The sequence below is a fragment of the Porites lutea genome, chromosome 13 (assembly GCF_958299795.1).
Source record: "Porites lutea chromosome 13, jaPorLute2.1, whole genome shotgun sequence".
Lineage (NCBI taxonomy): Eukaryota > Metazoa > Cnidaria > Anthozoa > Scleractinia > Poritidae > Porites > Porites lutea.
Genome location: NC_133213.1, coordinates 4108245 through 4122876, shown reverse-complemented (window position 1 = coordinate 4122876; position 14632 = coordinate 4108245). Strand labels below are relative to the sequence as shown.

General features: G+C 38.0%; 1 protein-coding gene and 1 long non-coding RNA gene across 2 annotated transcripts in view; both read right to left on the bottom strand.

The window, feature by feature from the left end:
* The window catches only part of LOC140922829 (uncharacterized), an 11821-nt gene extending 612 nt beyond the window's left edge, over positions 1-11209 (bottom strand). The window contains exons 1-2 of the long non-coding RNA XR_012164112.1: positions 10883-11209; positions 1-555 (exon numbers count right to left, since the gene is read on the bottom strand). The exon at positions 1-555 is cut by the window's left edge and continues 612 nt beyond it. This is a non-coding gene — a long non-coding RNA (uncharacterized lncRNA). The remainder of the gene's footprint in view (positions 556-10882) is intronic.
* LOC140922872 (uncharacterized) lies at positions 6093-7814 on the bottom strand. The gene has a single exon (XM_073372906.1). The coding sequence runs from the start codon at positions 7310-7312 to the stop codon at positions 6293-6295; it is 1020 nt and encodes a 339-aa protein (XP_073229007.1). The 5' UTR covers positions 7313-7814; the 3' UTR covers positions 6093-6292.
* Positions 11210-14632: the final 3423 nt, after the last annotated feature.

The following is a 14632-nucleotide window of genomic DNA, read 5'->3' as shown; positions in this document are numbered from 1 at the left end:
ATGTACGAATCAATTTGTAAAGAAAGCGTAGCTAACAATCTAATCTCCCTTCACCAACGGGTCCTTGTCATACTCCACTTTTCAGCTGGTAATCTGTTTTCTTGTTGGCATACGATTTTCAGATGAAAAATCTGCAATGGACCGATTTCGTAATCCAGCGGAAATGGTACAAAACACCCCCAACTCTTTTTTCATGTTATTGAACTTTCTTCTCCTGCTTTTCGTAAATTTTGAAACTGTCCTTGCAGGATCCCGTACATCTATTGTTTATTTTACCGCCTCGTACATCACATGCAGGGCACGAAGACACCACGTGAAGAACAAGCGCGATGTTAACCACATCACGTGCTTGGCATGTGTACTTTCCAAAGCATCCCCTATACTCTTGAGTTGAGCTCCAACATTAATAATTGTCACGGAAGATATCACATAACTTATGTTGTAGTTTAGAGTTGTGATAGAGGCCAGTGATTGGGATGATAAGGACAGCACTAAGCTAGTACTTGTCATTGACAGAAGGGGATGAATGTGTGCTTGACGCTTCATTAGGTCAATCTGAAAGTAAACAAAGGAAATTCTAGTGAAAACGAACACACACTAAACCCTTCACTGATAGAATTACACTAGTACAGTCAAACGCCGTTAATATGGACACTAAGGGGCCTAAGAAAGTGTTCCTATAAAGTAGGTAGAATTAAATGAGGGCTTTCTTTCCTCAGGGACAAAGCGAACTGTCCGCAATAATGACAGCGGCGGATCCAGGATTTTGACATGGGGGGTGAATTTTTGTAATAATGTAATACAACCAAAGCCTGGTTGAGGTGTTTGAGGTTTGTGCAGGGATAAGAAAAAAAAAAGAAAGAAGGGGGCTCAGAAAAAAGGGGGGTGAAAATTCACCCATTTCACCTCCCCTGGATCCGCGCCTGAATGAGGTGTCCATATTAAGTGGGTGACCCTAAAGCGTGGTTTGACTGTAGTCTGTATACATCAGATGTAACGTCTAAGTATGGGATTTGTTCAATACACTGTTCCTAAGGACTGTATCTGTCGAACCTACTTTTGTTGCTTTCCTTTAAGCACTCGCAAACAAAGGTTCGTGGCCTTCCGTGTGATTCTTTCAAATTTCTCTGAAGAACAGCGCACTCAAAACCACCCACAATACCTTTCGGGATTGTGGCGTGCACTTTTTCCTTCAACCTTTCTCGAAATAGCTGTATAGAACTTGTTCACGCGAGCGTTATCGCGAGCAAAGGGTGATTTTATTCCAAAAATATAGAGGCTGAATATCAAATTTCACCCGCTATTGCCTCCCCCCCACCCTCACTTTTTTCTGTGATGCCGTTTAGAAGGCTGGGCAACATCCTGTCGGTCATTATTTTTAAGAAGACCTTCACCTCAATTTCGACTTTCTATGAAAAAAACCTGTGTGTTTTTCAATACATAGTAATTAAGTTTAAGCTGCTTTGTTGTTGTTGCTTTTCCTTTTTTTTTTTCTTTTTGGTTTCGTCTTGTTTGTTTGTTTTGTTGTGATTGTTCCGATTTTATTCTTGTTTGTTTGTTTTGATTCTTTTGTGTGGTAATTTCTTCTGTGTCTTGTTGTGTGCTATTTTTTTCGTCCTCTCCTTAATTATTAACTAGGCAACTTGGCAATGAAAAGGCTGACCGCCGTTCTCTGAAACGTATTGCATAACTGTTGAACAGCTGCAAGCACTTATATTCAGCAAAATATTCAGCCGTGTATGAGGTAACTAGGATTTAGTTTCACCTTTTTAATCATATTCAAAATTTATAGTCAAATGTTATAGTTAAGGTGCAAGTTTAAATTCCTTTTTTTGTTGACAAAATTAATTTAAGGCTTAAACGAAAAAGAACCGCGAAGCCGAGGCATTGTCTACATTTAGTGTCAATTCACGTGATCACCGCCCAGAGTCGAAAGTCCAGACGCGAGACCGTTGCAGCGTCATGATTATTAAATCCAAGTCACAGCATACTGATTATCATTCACCAGTAGATGTAACAATGTTTCCTCAAAAACTTTCAATTTTTTGAAAACTCAAAGTTGTCACTTAAAGTGTCAACGGCTTGTGGAACTACGGAACATGTTTTTGCTCTAAATCAACAAAACTGTGGCATTGACCTTGTCGACATTATTTTTAAAGGCTAGCCTGTTTTATAGTGCCCAAAAGTTCTTTGAAAAAACGAACCGTTTTTGGCATCTTTTCTGTAAAGTGTCGCTAAGGGAATAATTAACCGGGAATAAGTTTACGGTGCGTTAAACGATCATTAAATGGTAAAATATATATATTCTGTTGCTGATAATTGTTTGCGGTCAAATTCAAACAAGCGTGTTTCGACTTTGTATTTACCTCAATATGTAGGACAAGCGAAATGAGAAGAAAAGTTTTGCCTTTTTTTCAGTTTCATGGCATGAAAGTAAAAGTGTTACGTAATACCAGTGGAAAGGAAAGGAGGTGACGGACTTACTAATGAATAGGTTTTAGACATAAAGAAGTTCAATGAACAACAATTTTTTATCTGTCTGGAAGAAAATGTTGTTATCATGTTGCTATCGCTTCGGTGTATTGTTGTGGTGTTTATGAATTGAATATTTTCTTTGTGTTTCTCGCCTTAAATTGTTACCTTCAACTTGGTTGTAAACACTCCTGCCGGGGTTATTAAAAACTAGACGAAGGCGGCTTATATATCCAAATCGCTTACGTAAGAAAAGTTTGCAGCACTTTTCAAAAGACTTTTCGAGCCGGCATTTAGTACATATGTACACGTTAAGATGTAATTTTACCTTGCAGGGGTGCCTCTTGCTCTCACTGGAATCGTATGAAAATTGCTTTTTGGCGGTAACCTCACAATAATATCATTATCTTACGCTACGACTTTGTTCCCTTTGATATCACGTGGTAAACCTGTGACTCTAGAAAAAGCATAATATTTGTTTTGACGCCTTCTGTAATTGTTCATAACGATATTTTGCGGTGTCAGTTTTAACTTTCTTTTTCTTCAATCTTTCTGCCCCTTCTCGCATGTTGCTTTTCTGAGTGTTAAAATACAAAATTTTATGAATACGAAATTTAAAAAAAAATTATAATACGGACTTTGCAAAAAAAACAAGCTTTTTCCCAAGCTCGTTGAAATAAATGTGGTAATACATACACGTGCTTGCTTGCCACGTGGTTCACTGTCTAGTTGTTTACAACTTTTCTGCAATAAATTATTCATTTATCATTTCGTTAATTATGCAAGTTGAGGCTACCGGAACACGTGACCGCTTGAGTGTCAACAACAACCTTGTAAAATTCATGAGCTTCCTCTCAGGAACCAATTTGGTGTCGATGGACTTCTTAGTTGACCAAAAATATTGTGTCAAATGTAGAATTTTATCGTGTTGAAGTCATTAACAACCGGTAGTTAACTTACTTTTCTGCAACGATGAGGTTGTAATTGAAATGTCCTTTTTTTTTCTATCTGGAGGCAAGCGCTTTGGTTAAAGATACTTGTCGGACATGACCGATGGTTTAAAACATTTACGCTATTGGAAGCAACTCATTTAGACTAACTATAGAAAAGTGCTAGCTAAATTATTAAAATATTAACGGGAATGACCAGGAGTATAATTCGATTGAAAAATAATAATTTCCCAAGTCTCTATTGGCTGCTTTGGAGTGTTAATGAACCGAGGAAAGTCCGCATTCCTAAACAAATCCAGTTTACTGGAAAGACGACTTCACACGAGTGAGTGACCAAACGTGGCACTATGCAGTACTTTCAAAGCACCGTCGTGGTGTTTCGAAAAGCGTTATAAGGTTTGGCTGTGTGGAGAAAATGAGCTGTGATCTTGCAGAAAAGGGGGTGGGAGCTTTATGTCGATTTATGAGAACTGCGAAAGCACGAGGTGATCAAGTTTCAATGCAAACATTTGGCACAGAACCATCTATAACAACTATTTACAAATTATTTGTCATTATTTTGTGAGATTAAAAGGCTGAACATTCAGGGGTGACCACTAGGTCGAAGAAGAGTCTGTAATCCTTAAATATGGTACACAAAAGGATATAAATAAGATTTTACTTTTGAGCAGGTGAATGCAATTATAATAAGCTTCAAAAATATTTTATTTCTAAAACGCTGTGAAATGCAGAAAACTATTTACGAAATAATTTTGTTAGTTTTAACTTGAACACAGCTTTCTTAAGTTAAACAAGGTTGCAGATTTATTGATATTAGTTTCACCACCTTGCATCTACTTTGGGGAACGTTTTCCAGAAAATTCTAAATAATATTGTTGTATTGATGGTCAAAACACTTCAAAAAGAAAAAAAACACACACAATTAATGTTTTGGTGTCGAGCGACTTAAATCGAAAGACGGTGTCCCTAAAATAGATGACATTGACCCAAATAATCTTTACCATCTCTTTCACTCAAAAATATATATATATAAAAAGGATAAAAATAAAATAAAGAACCTTCAAACTTTCTCGATAGGTCAATCGTTCACGGACAACTTTTTAACTTAAATTTTTAACTTTTATTTAGTAAATGCATACTCCATTAAATTCGTATACCTTTTCATCTATTATATTTCCAAAGAAATCTGCATCTTAGAGCCTTTTGTATTTTAATTCTACCTTTAACTTTCCTAGAACTGACATGAGAATTATAAACATTATTTCTAGTTAAAAATATCGTTGTTGTTGATAGTGTAAGTTAATTTTTTTTTGTAAGAAAAACATTACATAACGTTGCTCAGAAAATTTGCAAGTATTAAAGTTTATCTTGCTTCTTTGAAGAAAGCCATGTCTTACTAAACATAGTTGTGAGCTTAAGCAAAGACGTTTTTGAGCGACGCACGTCAATCGGAAGTGGTCTCTTTTTTCATTTTTGGACGGTGCTTTTGCCCAAATTTGGTAGCGTCAAGGTGCTTTACAATGAAGATCTCACTTCCGGTAGAGGCTGTTGTGCTTAAATATCCAGAAACTAAATAAATACAGAATACGACCTATAAGTCTTAGGAAGTGAAACATTATTTGCGCGTTATTTAACCAATTGTAGGTTTTTTTTGACCTTGTTTGTTTTTCTGTGCCAAATCTCTGTTGGCAGATTATATTATAGCCTCATAAATAGCTCGTCTATGCGAATAAACATGCGACTTCTGGCTGGCCCTTGTTCTGAAAAATTGGCAAAATGATAATTCAAAGTCAAAAACGATATTAATGTTGGTAGGATACATCTGTAACTTCAAGCAGGCAAATGCTTTACTATTGTTTTGACACGTGACAGGCCTAAGCTAATTTTTGGTAAATAGATGTTTAACGTTTCAAATTTATGTCCTATTTTCGGAGCAAAAACGATAGAAGTCTTCTCGACAATGGTAAGCTCAGACACACATTTCGAATCCTCGAAACGTCCGCGGCATTTTTCTGTTAGCTTAAAAAAAATGAAAAGTTTGAAGTAATAGATGCTAAAAATTGCTCAAAGCTTCTTTTGAAATCGATGTGAAAATAGCTTGTAAAAATACAACGGTAACTGGACACAAATTGAACCCACGTTATGAGGTAGTTCTTTATTTATTTACTATGCAGCCATTCGCATTTTATTTTTTTGTTTATTTTTCTCCAAATGCAATTTAAAATGTGAAAATATACTAAGCAAAATGCGAAATAAAACGAGATGCAAGGTATAAACATGAATAAGAAAGCTGAAGAGAAAATGAGGACGCATGTGATTTGATTATGTTCGAGACGTGTTTCCATCCTTTCCATTCTTAAAATTAAAGCCAATTATACAAGTATTCTCCAAGAGATTTGTTCACTGCAGTGTCTTCAAAAAATGTAGTTTTTATTGATAGATGTTTTCTTAGTAATTATTGACAAGTGTAGTCGTTGTATGCTTTTCAATGAGCCTATGCAGTGTTTTGAATTAAAGTGAATAAAAAAACTCTTACCATCATTTGCATAAAATTGTCATTTTTTACTTATCGCAAATTAGTTTCAATAAAAGTATGGTTTGTTGCGGTTTTACTGACAAACCCACCGCGTCTTCCAATTTAATATCATCGACACAAAACCAAAACAGTAGGCGTTGAAATATACGTGCATTTTGCATTAAAACTTGTTTCTTTGTGCAGGAAATCTCTTGACGACAAATGTAAACATTCGTCGCTGCTTCGTGTAGAGAGACCTTCCAAAGCGACAGGTGCAATTTGCCGTGTTCGCAAGCTCTGGCGCAATAAACATCGCCTTCAATTTAAAGCGTCATTTACGAACTTTTTCCCTTTGTTAAACCTCACTTTCGGATCTTCGTAAGGCTCTTACGTTTCCATTTGCCCTTAGACCGTTGAGTTTCGTTAGAGATTGGCTTGGAATCGCGCCATGTGAGTTTCGATTCTTCATCGGTGAGAGCGCGTTTTTAGATGACTCTGCATAATTTTTGTGATTGCTTATTGAAGATCGCTCTTCATGCTGACTAGGAAAAACCTCGTCTTCTATTGATTCATCAAATTCATGTGAATCACTCAAGAAAGACCTCGGAAGTGTACTGTTATAAAATCTTCCATGATTTGGAATCGCGCCATTTGAGTTTCGATTCCTCATCGGTGAGAGCGCGTTTTTAGATGACTCCCCCAGTCCAGAATTTACATGATTGCCTATTGAAGATCGCCCTTCGTCTTCTGCAGTTGATTCATCAAATTTATGCGGATTACTCAAGTAAGACCTCGGAAGTGTACTGTTAAACCTTCCATGATTTGATACTACAAGCCTAGATGACGATGCCATTGATTGCGAGGCAATATTAAGGTCTTGCATTGTGCTACGTCCAAGCACATCTTCGGTAGATTCGGTAATCCCCTGTGGATTCCGTGCCTTATACTCTCTTAGCTCGCGTTTTAGCCTTTCAATGATTAAATCTTGACTGTCGGCGACACTAGCTCTTGACCTCGGCGTGTCCAAAGAAGCGGCAAGACTTGCGAAATTTTCTCTGCTTGTTCTCAAGTAAGTGCGATCTAACGCGCGGCGATCGTCGCTTTTGTGGCGCAGTCTTTGCGCGAAGCGTGTTCCCGACGCAGAACGCGCGTTTTCATTTAGCGAATCTCCATCCGATTTAGTTTTTTCAACGATCTGTTTCCATTGTGGCGGTAAACCAACAAATCCACCTGAATTTTCATCCAGGGCCACATGAACACGATGTTGGAAGTTTTCAGGTTGAGAAACCTTTTGCTCCGCCGTCGAACTTGACTCATCGTTTCGCAATAAACCAAGCTCACGGGCAAGTCGTTTTAAAAACTTTCTAGGATCCATAATGAAACCTCTCTCTATAGCCGTATGATAACATCAATAATGGAGAAATTCGTTCCTATTTTGGTTCAATCAGCTTGAGATTAACAGACACCGTAACCGCGATACTGTTGAAGTCCAATTGCTTTCTTTAACTCTTTGTTTTTTCTACATACGGTGACTGAATCGATTATTTCCCCTAACGCTCGCAAAATTAAAACTAATACAAAAGATGAATATTAGCTCGCTCTTAAAGTAAGCCGATATTGCCAAAATAAACTTGGTAATTTGAAAAAAAGACTTTCCTTGCCGACATTTGTTTGCATAATAAGTCCTACAAACATTATGCGTCATGAACTTCCTTATATGGAAAGAAGATGGCCAAGTCAATAAACAATGCTGTTTGAATATTCTTCACACAATCCATATGCCATTGCGCTCGTAGTTTCCAAAGGTTTGTCTCAAGGCGAGTCTTATCACTTGATTCATTCACTTTCAAATAAAGCAGCGGTTTACATGTATATCATCAACCCGGAAATATCAAAGTTTCTTTTAAAAAGAATTGAGCTCGTTAACTTATTGTACATTTGCCTTTCCATTTTGCTTGTCCAACGTGACCCTGGTGGGTCTTAAGTTTTAGTTGATTTCTTCTTATAACAGCTGGATTTTTATGGAGGTTATATTTAACTGAACTGGACCACATTTTAGCAAGATTGTTTTGGAAGAAATTGTTCACACTCGTTCATTATGTTCGTATTTTTTAAAATAATGATACTTAAAGACGGAGAATGAAATCGCTCCTTTTTGTATAAAACTCCCGAAACGACATATTAGGGCCACTTATACGAGGAAAAATAAGACGCGTCTTAAATAAGACGCGAACTTTCCGTATAAATGGCACATTTCGTCTAAAATAAGACGCGGCTTAGCTAAGACGCGTCTTATTACATAAGACATGCTCGAATAAATGGTACAGTTCGCGTCTTATTTAAGACGCGTCTTATGTAAGACGCGTCTTATTTTTCCTCGTATAAATGGCCCTATTATCTTATTAGTAGTAATAAAAAAAATGCCAAGACCACGTAAGCACCTGATTCTTGTTCTGTTGTGTTTTCACCAGACATAACAAAAAGGTATTTGCGGCGTAAATGTCAGTTGTTTAAAAACACCATTGTCCTAAATTGAAACATGTTGGTGAGAAATTAAACGGTTGGTTATTTTTTTGATGAAAGCTTTATTGCTCTGATCACAAGCGACTGTACGTTGACGACAAAGTGAAATCGTTGGTTGTTACTGGCCACCCGCGAGATCGTCTTTGAGAAGGTGAATAGTTCTAGGATATGCTCGGTTTGGATAAAAAATTAGATCGTAAACTTTTCTTTTTTTTTTTTCTTTTTTCCATCGCGTTAATTAAAAACTTGATGGAACTGTGCAGTCGCAGCGAGATCCTTATGAAAATGCAACCTTGAAAGATAACTCAAGGTCATGATACATTGCTTTTCCAGCTGTTTTCTCACTTAAAAATTCCCAGTAGATTTTCGAAATTGTTCAAAATGAAGGCTTCCAAATTGCCAACAATGTCAAAGTTTTGGGCCACTCTCTTTTCCGTGACTCGTTCAGACAATCGCGTGGCCTAAATGGCGCGTTTCACGTTGCTGAATTGTTTCAGTCTTTTACAGAAGAATTTCTACAAGATCAGACTTACTTTAAAAGCTTAGAGAACGCTCAGTTACTAAACACCGTTATCTTTCACGGAATGACCTTGGCAGGGCAGAGGAAGGGCAGAGAAAAAAATCGTTGTCCGCGTAAAATTTTGTGTCAAAACTTCACTCTGTTACCAAGGTTACAAAGTTACTGTTTTGGCGAATCCTTGTTGACATTTTTTGCCTCATTAGCATAGGCTTGTCATAATCTGATGAAGCTAATAAAATGAAATTTCTGAACATTGATAAAGTATAACAATTTTAGTTATCTCTGGAAATTTGAGCCCGAAATACCAAATAGTTTCAGAGAAATTATCTTTGAAACATCCCAAAATTTACAAAGAATGTATTGGTGGTTTTTAATTGCTGTTATTTTTTTTTGTTACTGATTGCAAAGTGCTGAAACTTGCACAAACTGTATAAATTAACCAGCTCTTTTAATTTTTGAACCTAATTGATATAAACGGCTACATCTTCTATGCTAACGAGCAAAAATGTAAACAATGACGTCACGATGAATCCGCCTGTACCTAATTTTGTTTCCTCTGTCAGTTTTTACGACACAAACGTTAAATAACTTGAACAAATGCAGCACAAGTACACCAACTTTTGATAAATTGTTCGTTGACGGCAGTTTACTCTTAATGTATGCGTAAGCTAAAATACTCTATATTCTTATCAGTATTTCCTTTTATTGGCAATGATCTTGCAACCTCGCGGGAAAACGAACGAAGCCCTTGTTTTCGTCCTTACAACGTTTGGTGGATGAATGGAATCACAGTCTGATTTAGAGTTGCCTGCGCAAGGTCAAGCTTATGTTTCTGATATTCATGATATTCATGTAACAGACCCGGAACAAACTTAAGGCACGAAGTCTAAAAGTGATCTCCATTTGCTAACACCTCCATGTTCCTTTGCCGTACGTTATGCGTTATTCATAGTTTCGTAGCCATAATTTTGCTTTGGCATAAAAAATAAGGCCCGCTACGTTAAACAAAAAGCACGCTGTCAAAATAGACCGCCAATGGTACATGAACCATAAAATTAAATTCAACTTTTTTTTTCAACTTTTGCCCAGGACAAAGTTCAGGCACGAAATTGGAAACAACTTGGAAAAAAATTATGCGCGTTTGAAATTTGGATCCAGTTAGTTTGAATATTAAATATCTGTCTTCTTTTTTCTTTTCTTTCTTTCTTTTCCTTTTATTATTTGCTTTTCATTTTAAAAACTTCGAACCAAAAGCGTCCAACAATCGTACAATGCGCTTTTTATTAGGATAATGTGGATTGTGATCGCTGTGTGCAAAAACGAGCCATGGCCAAAGCTCGTCCTGCAATTTTTCCTTGTTATCACTCTAATTTTATTGAAAGGTTATTTAAACTGAAGCATTTTTGAAACTATTTGTTGTGCTTTCGCTCTGTCGATAAGTCAGCTTTTTAATCTATTTACCGTAGCTCATTTAGTCCAAAAGCTTTTAAAACTTTTCATCATTTCCCACCGACGAACACTAAAAGCGTAGGTCTCAAATCAGTTCCGCCCGCTTAATGACCTGTTCAGTTACCAACTTAAATATACAATCAAAACTGGCGCGAACTTGTTGATACGAACCGAATTATGTTCTTTATCGATTCTGCCCGCTTTCTTTCGTTGAAATTTCAAATTCCCAAATCAGTTCTGCCCGCTTTCCGACCCCTTCAATCCATGTCAGAGATCAACACATTTAAGGCATGCAACCAAAAATTGCGCGAAATTGTGATGAAGCGGACACTTTTCGTTATCGATTCGGCCCGCGCGCTCTCTTTTGTTGAAAGTAAATTCACAAGCCCCCATAGAAAAAGGTTCGTAATGCTTTTAGCAGATTCTTCTAAAATACGAACGTTTGATACTTACATTAAGAAACATTTTCGAGTGGGCTTTCATTCTTGCTTGAACGTTCTGTAAATGTTTTACTTGTTTCAATTGACCCATACAATATTTAAGGCTGACGTACGGGAACAGATGCACGTACATCGCCAAAGCAATTATCTCATTTTTATCCGCTGAGTCACTTGTCATGTCAGCCTTGATCTCACGTGCGTTAACGAAACATAAAATGCAAGATAGAGGGACATTATAGGTCAAAAGACCATGCACGGAAATTTATCCTTTTGTCGTTAAATGCTCTAAAGCTATTTTTTCGAACCAAAAGTCGTTAGCCTTTGAAGACCTTATCGAACCCATTTTGGTCACCCAAAACTGGTTGGTAAGATAGGGATAAGCTCCATACTCACTTTGGTTACATTTTAAGGGTACTAATTAGTTTAACCTCAATTCAGTCCTTTGTCTGGAAATTCCGAATGCGAAAACTACATCAACGAGCGTTAACAAGTATTTTTTAACACAAGGAAACGGTCTCAAAGTGCATGTACAGTAAACAGCGACAACTGAAATCATTGAACCTTGCACCTATCTGGCAAAACGTGCCGAACACCCGAAAAACCAGTTGAACTTCACCAGCTTTAAAAAGAGTCTCGTGACCGCTTATTAAATACCCTTATGACGATCGCAAATTAAATATTTATCTTGGGTTCTTTTCTTCCTGTCTTTCTGTGGTGGAATAAAAATAACTTAAACCTTAGCATAATTCCCTAAGTAATTAGTTTCTGGCTAGTCACGTCTCTCCAGCGTGCCTTAAACGGGGATAGGTTTGGATTTAAACAGTTTTCTATTATATCTACTGTGAATATTCTCGAATTTTTAATAGTTATCATTCTTAATATTGGCCTTAAAAACCGAAAGTTGCCGCGCTTAATGAAAATGCATCGTGCACAGTAAACAGTACGAATTGACCTTGGCTTAGCGGTGAGATACGTGTCTTAGCAGCTTGAGAGCGCTTACTCTATAGGTGACTGGGCCAATCAAATTTGTTAAATCTCTGAAACGGTCTTCATGAAAAAAGAAAACCAAACAGCTAATAAAAAGAAATATTCTGAGGCTTTGTCGGACGCGAGTGTGCGTCTTAGGAAGTTACATAAAAGGACACCTTTTCTTTAGTATTTACTTTTAAAAGTAAATAAACATCCACTGCCGCTTTGACTGCCAATGTCACGGGGAGCGAGAACACACTTACCGCGTTGTTTACCCGTAGGCGGCTTGCGCGCGCGATAAATCGCGCGAAAACGAACTTTCAGGTGGACTAACGGAACTGGCGATCACGAAAACTAACGATAGCGTTTTCAAGCTAGTCTTATCTTTAACAGCGCTGGGAGCGTTTCAGGTTTATCTTGTCGAAAGATTTCAAGCACACAATGGAAATGAAACTGTAATGGTCGATGTATATTACTCAGTTCTTTTTTTTGCTCCTGGAAAATTCTTTATCCCCCCAACTGCGTGAACACAATCATACCCCGAAGGTTTAACAGTGCGGGAGGTATTTGATATTTATTTGTGGCAATAACTTTTTTTTTCATTTTCGTCTTTGAAAACATTTATTCTTGCCAAATACGGGCCTCACGTTCAATTACTCTTTCCATGAAATAGTGGACGAAGTTTAAGTTGATTTTTTGACTTTGAAAGATGGCTGAAAGTATTGCGTGTTCAATGTTTCACCGCCCATTGCAAGCTTCCCGCAGGCAACCCAAGGCCTTTTAAAACAAAGAAGTAAAAGGAAAAATTAAGCTTTGCTCTGATTACCTTGTGTGGTCATAAAACCATTTAGAGAATACTCGTCACTCTAAAAAAAACATGCAAGGCAGGCCAGGTGCTTTTGACAGGAATACGGTACGGCGATGGCGGGGCCTACACCCCCCCTAACTTCCACCCCTCCCCCCCGGTCCTCCAGGAGGAAATTTTAGAAATAGGTGAACCTGGTAGAAGCAGATGGGTGCGAAAAACGAAATATTAAAAGGAGTCCCAATAAGAACACAGTATTGCGAAATTAAAATTTTTTTAAAGTAGACAAGAACTGAACAGGAATGACATCAGCGCGAACCATTGATATTTCGATTGAAAATACAAATTGAAGCCCTGCGACGGACAAAACCGAGAAATACCTTATTCTCCTTTATTTTCGCGGGACTTAAATTTCGCGAAAATTTTCTCGGCACATTTCGCGAGTCTTTAATTTCGCGATCGCGGAGAAAAATTGTGTTTGCAGGGGATTTAATTTCGCGAAATTGACGAAAATGACTTTATTTTTTCCTTTTTTGACAAAAATTGTACGATAATCAACAATTGAAACAAAACCAATATGCTGTCCCTTAGAGGCAGCTGTATAACTCTAAAAGTCAATCTTACAGTATCTTGTTCTTCCGAGTCATTATCGAGTATCGAGAGTATCGTTACATGTCCTTTCTAGGGGATCTCAATAGAACCTTCAATCTCTTCAAATGGATCCTCAGGGGGAAGACTAAACGGTTCGTGTAATAGTTGGGCGATGCCAGCCTTTCCCCACCCTTTAGCGATGTGGTGAGGTGATATGTGAAATGGACGATACACCATGGAACGGGGCAATAATGGAAAAATACAAGACACTCGTAACTACACACTACAAGGAGCCGGGACAGGATGGTCAATTTGACGACTGTACAAAGGATGTATTGGAGGAACTGTGCGAAGATGATTACTCAGATACCGAAGAAGAACTTGAGGCGAATCTTGACACTGATTAACATCTAAAGTTGATAGATGATAGCTCCTTGTACGAACACCTTGTGTTAAAAATTGTTTAGGACCCTTGAAAACACAAATATATGATTTTTCTATGTCTATTAAATTTCGCGAAATCAAAGTTCGCGGTCGTTATTCTTCGCGGGTCTTTAAGTTCGCGAATTTTTTAAAATCGCGAATTTAAGAATCCGCGAAAATTAAGGAGAATAAGGTAGTCAAGATGTGTTCGTAATCAAACTACATGCAGTATGTCATGTAAAGTGATCCTACGTTTCTTTGATGAATATTAAGTCTATGTACACGCTATACCGAATAGCTTTCTCTCCCCCCACCCCCTCCCCCACTGAAGGTGTATATTATGCCCTTAGGCCACACCCAAACTGGCCAGTAATGTCTGGACATACGTCTGCTGGGAAACTTCCCAGTAAGTCAGGTTGCAGGTTTTAGGTGCACCTTGCTGACTGGGAACTCCTTCATCAGACTTGCTGAGAGTGAGGAACAGATAAATTTTTTACCAGCAATCTCCCAAAATGCTTAAAATGGCTTCAGAAAGCTTCATTCATGCTTTGTTGTTGTTTTTAGTCCTTTATCTCAAATTTTCCCGTTAAGTGCCCCTGACCTTAGAGATCGGCGCGGCGCACTTTCCCTCCGTTACAGAAATCGCGCCGCCGCAACTGTTCCTGCGTGTGAACAGGAGCCCTATCCGGTACGATTTTCGTGGCGGTGCAAAATACCGTAAAATTCCGAAAATAAGCCCCTCCATGTATAAGCCCCTCAAATATAAGCCCCCCAAACCGGTAACGCGAAAACCCCTCCGTTAAATCGCCCCTCCAAATATAACCCCCCCCCCCCGGGGGGGGGGCTTCTACTTGGGAAATTGCCCTCAAATACGAAGTAAAACAAAGCAAAAACGGTAAATTTACTTCCAACTATAAGGCTAGCCCAATCAATTTTGAGACGCAAATTTCCCTCCATAGATAAGCCCCTCCCAAT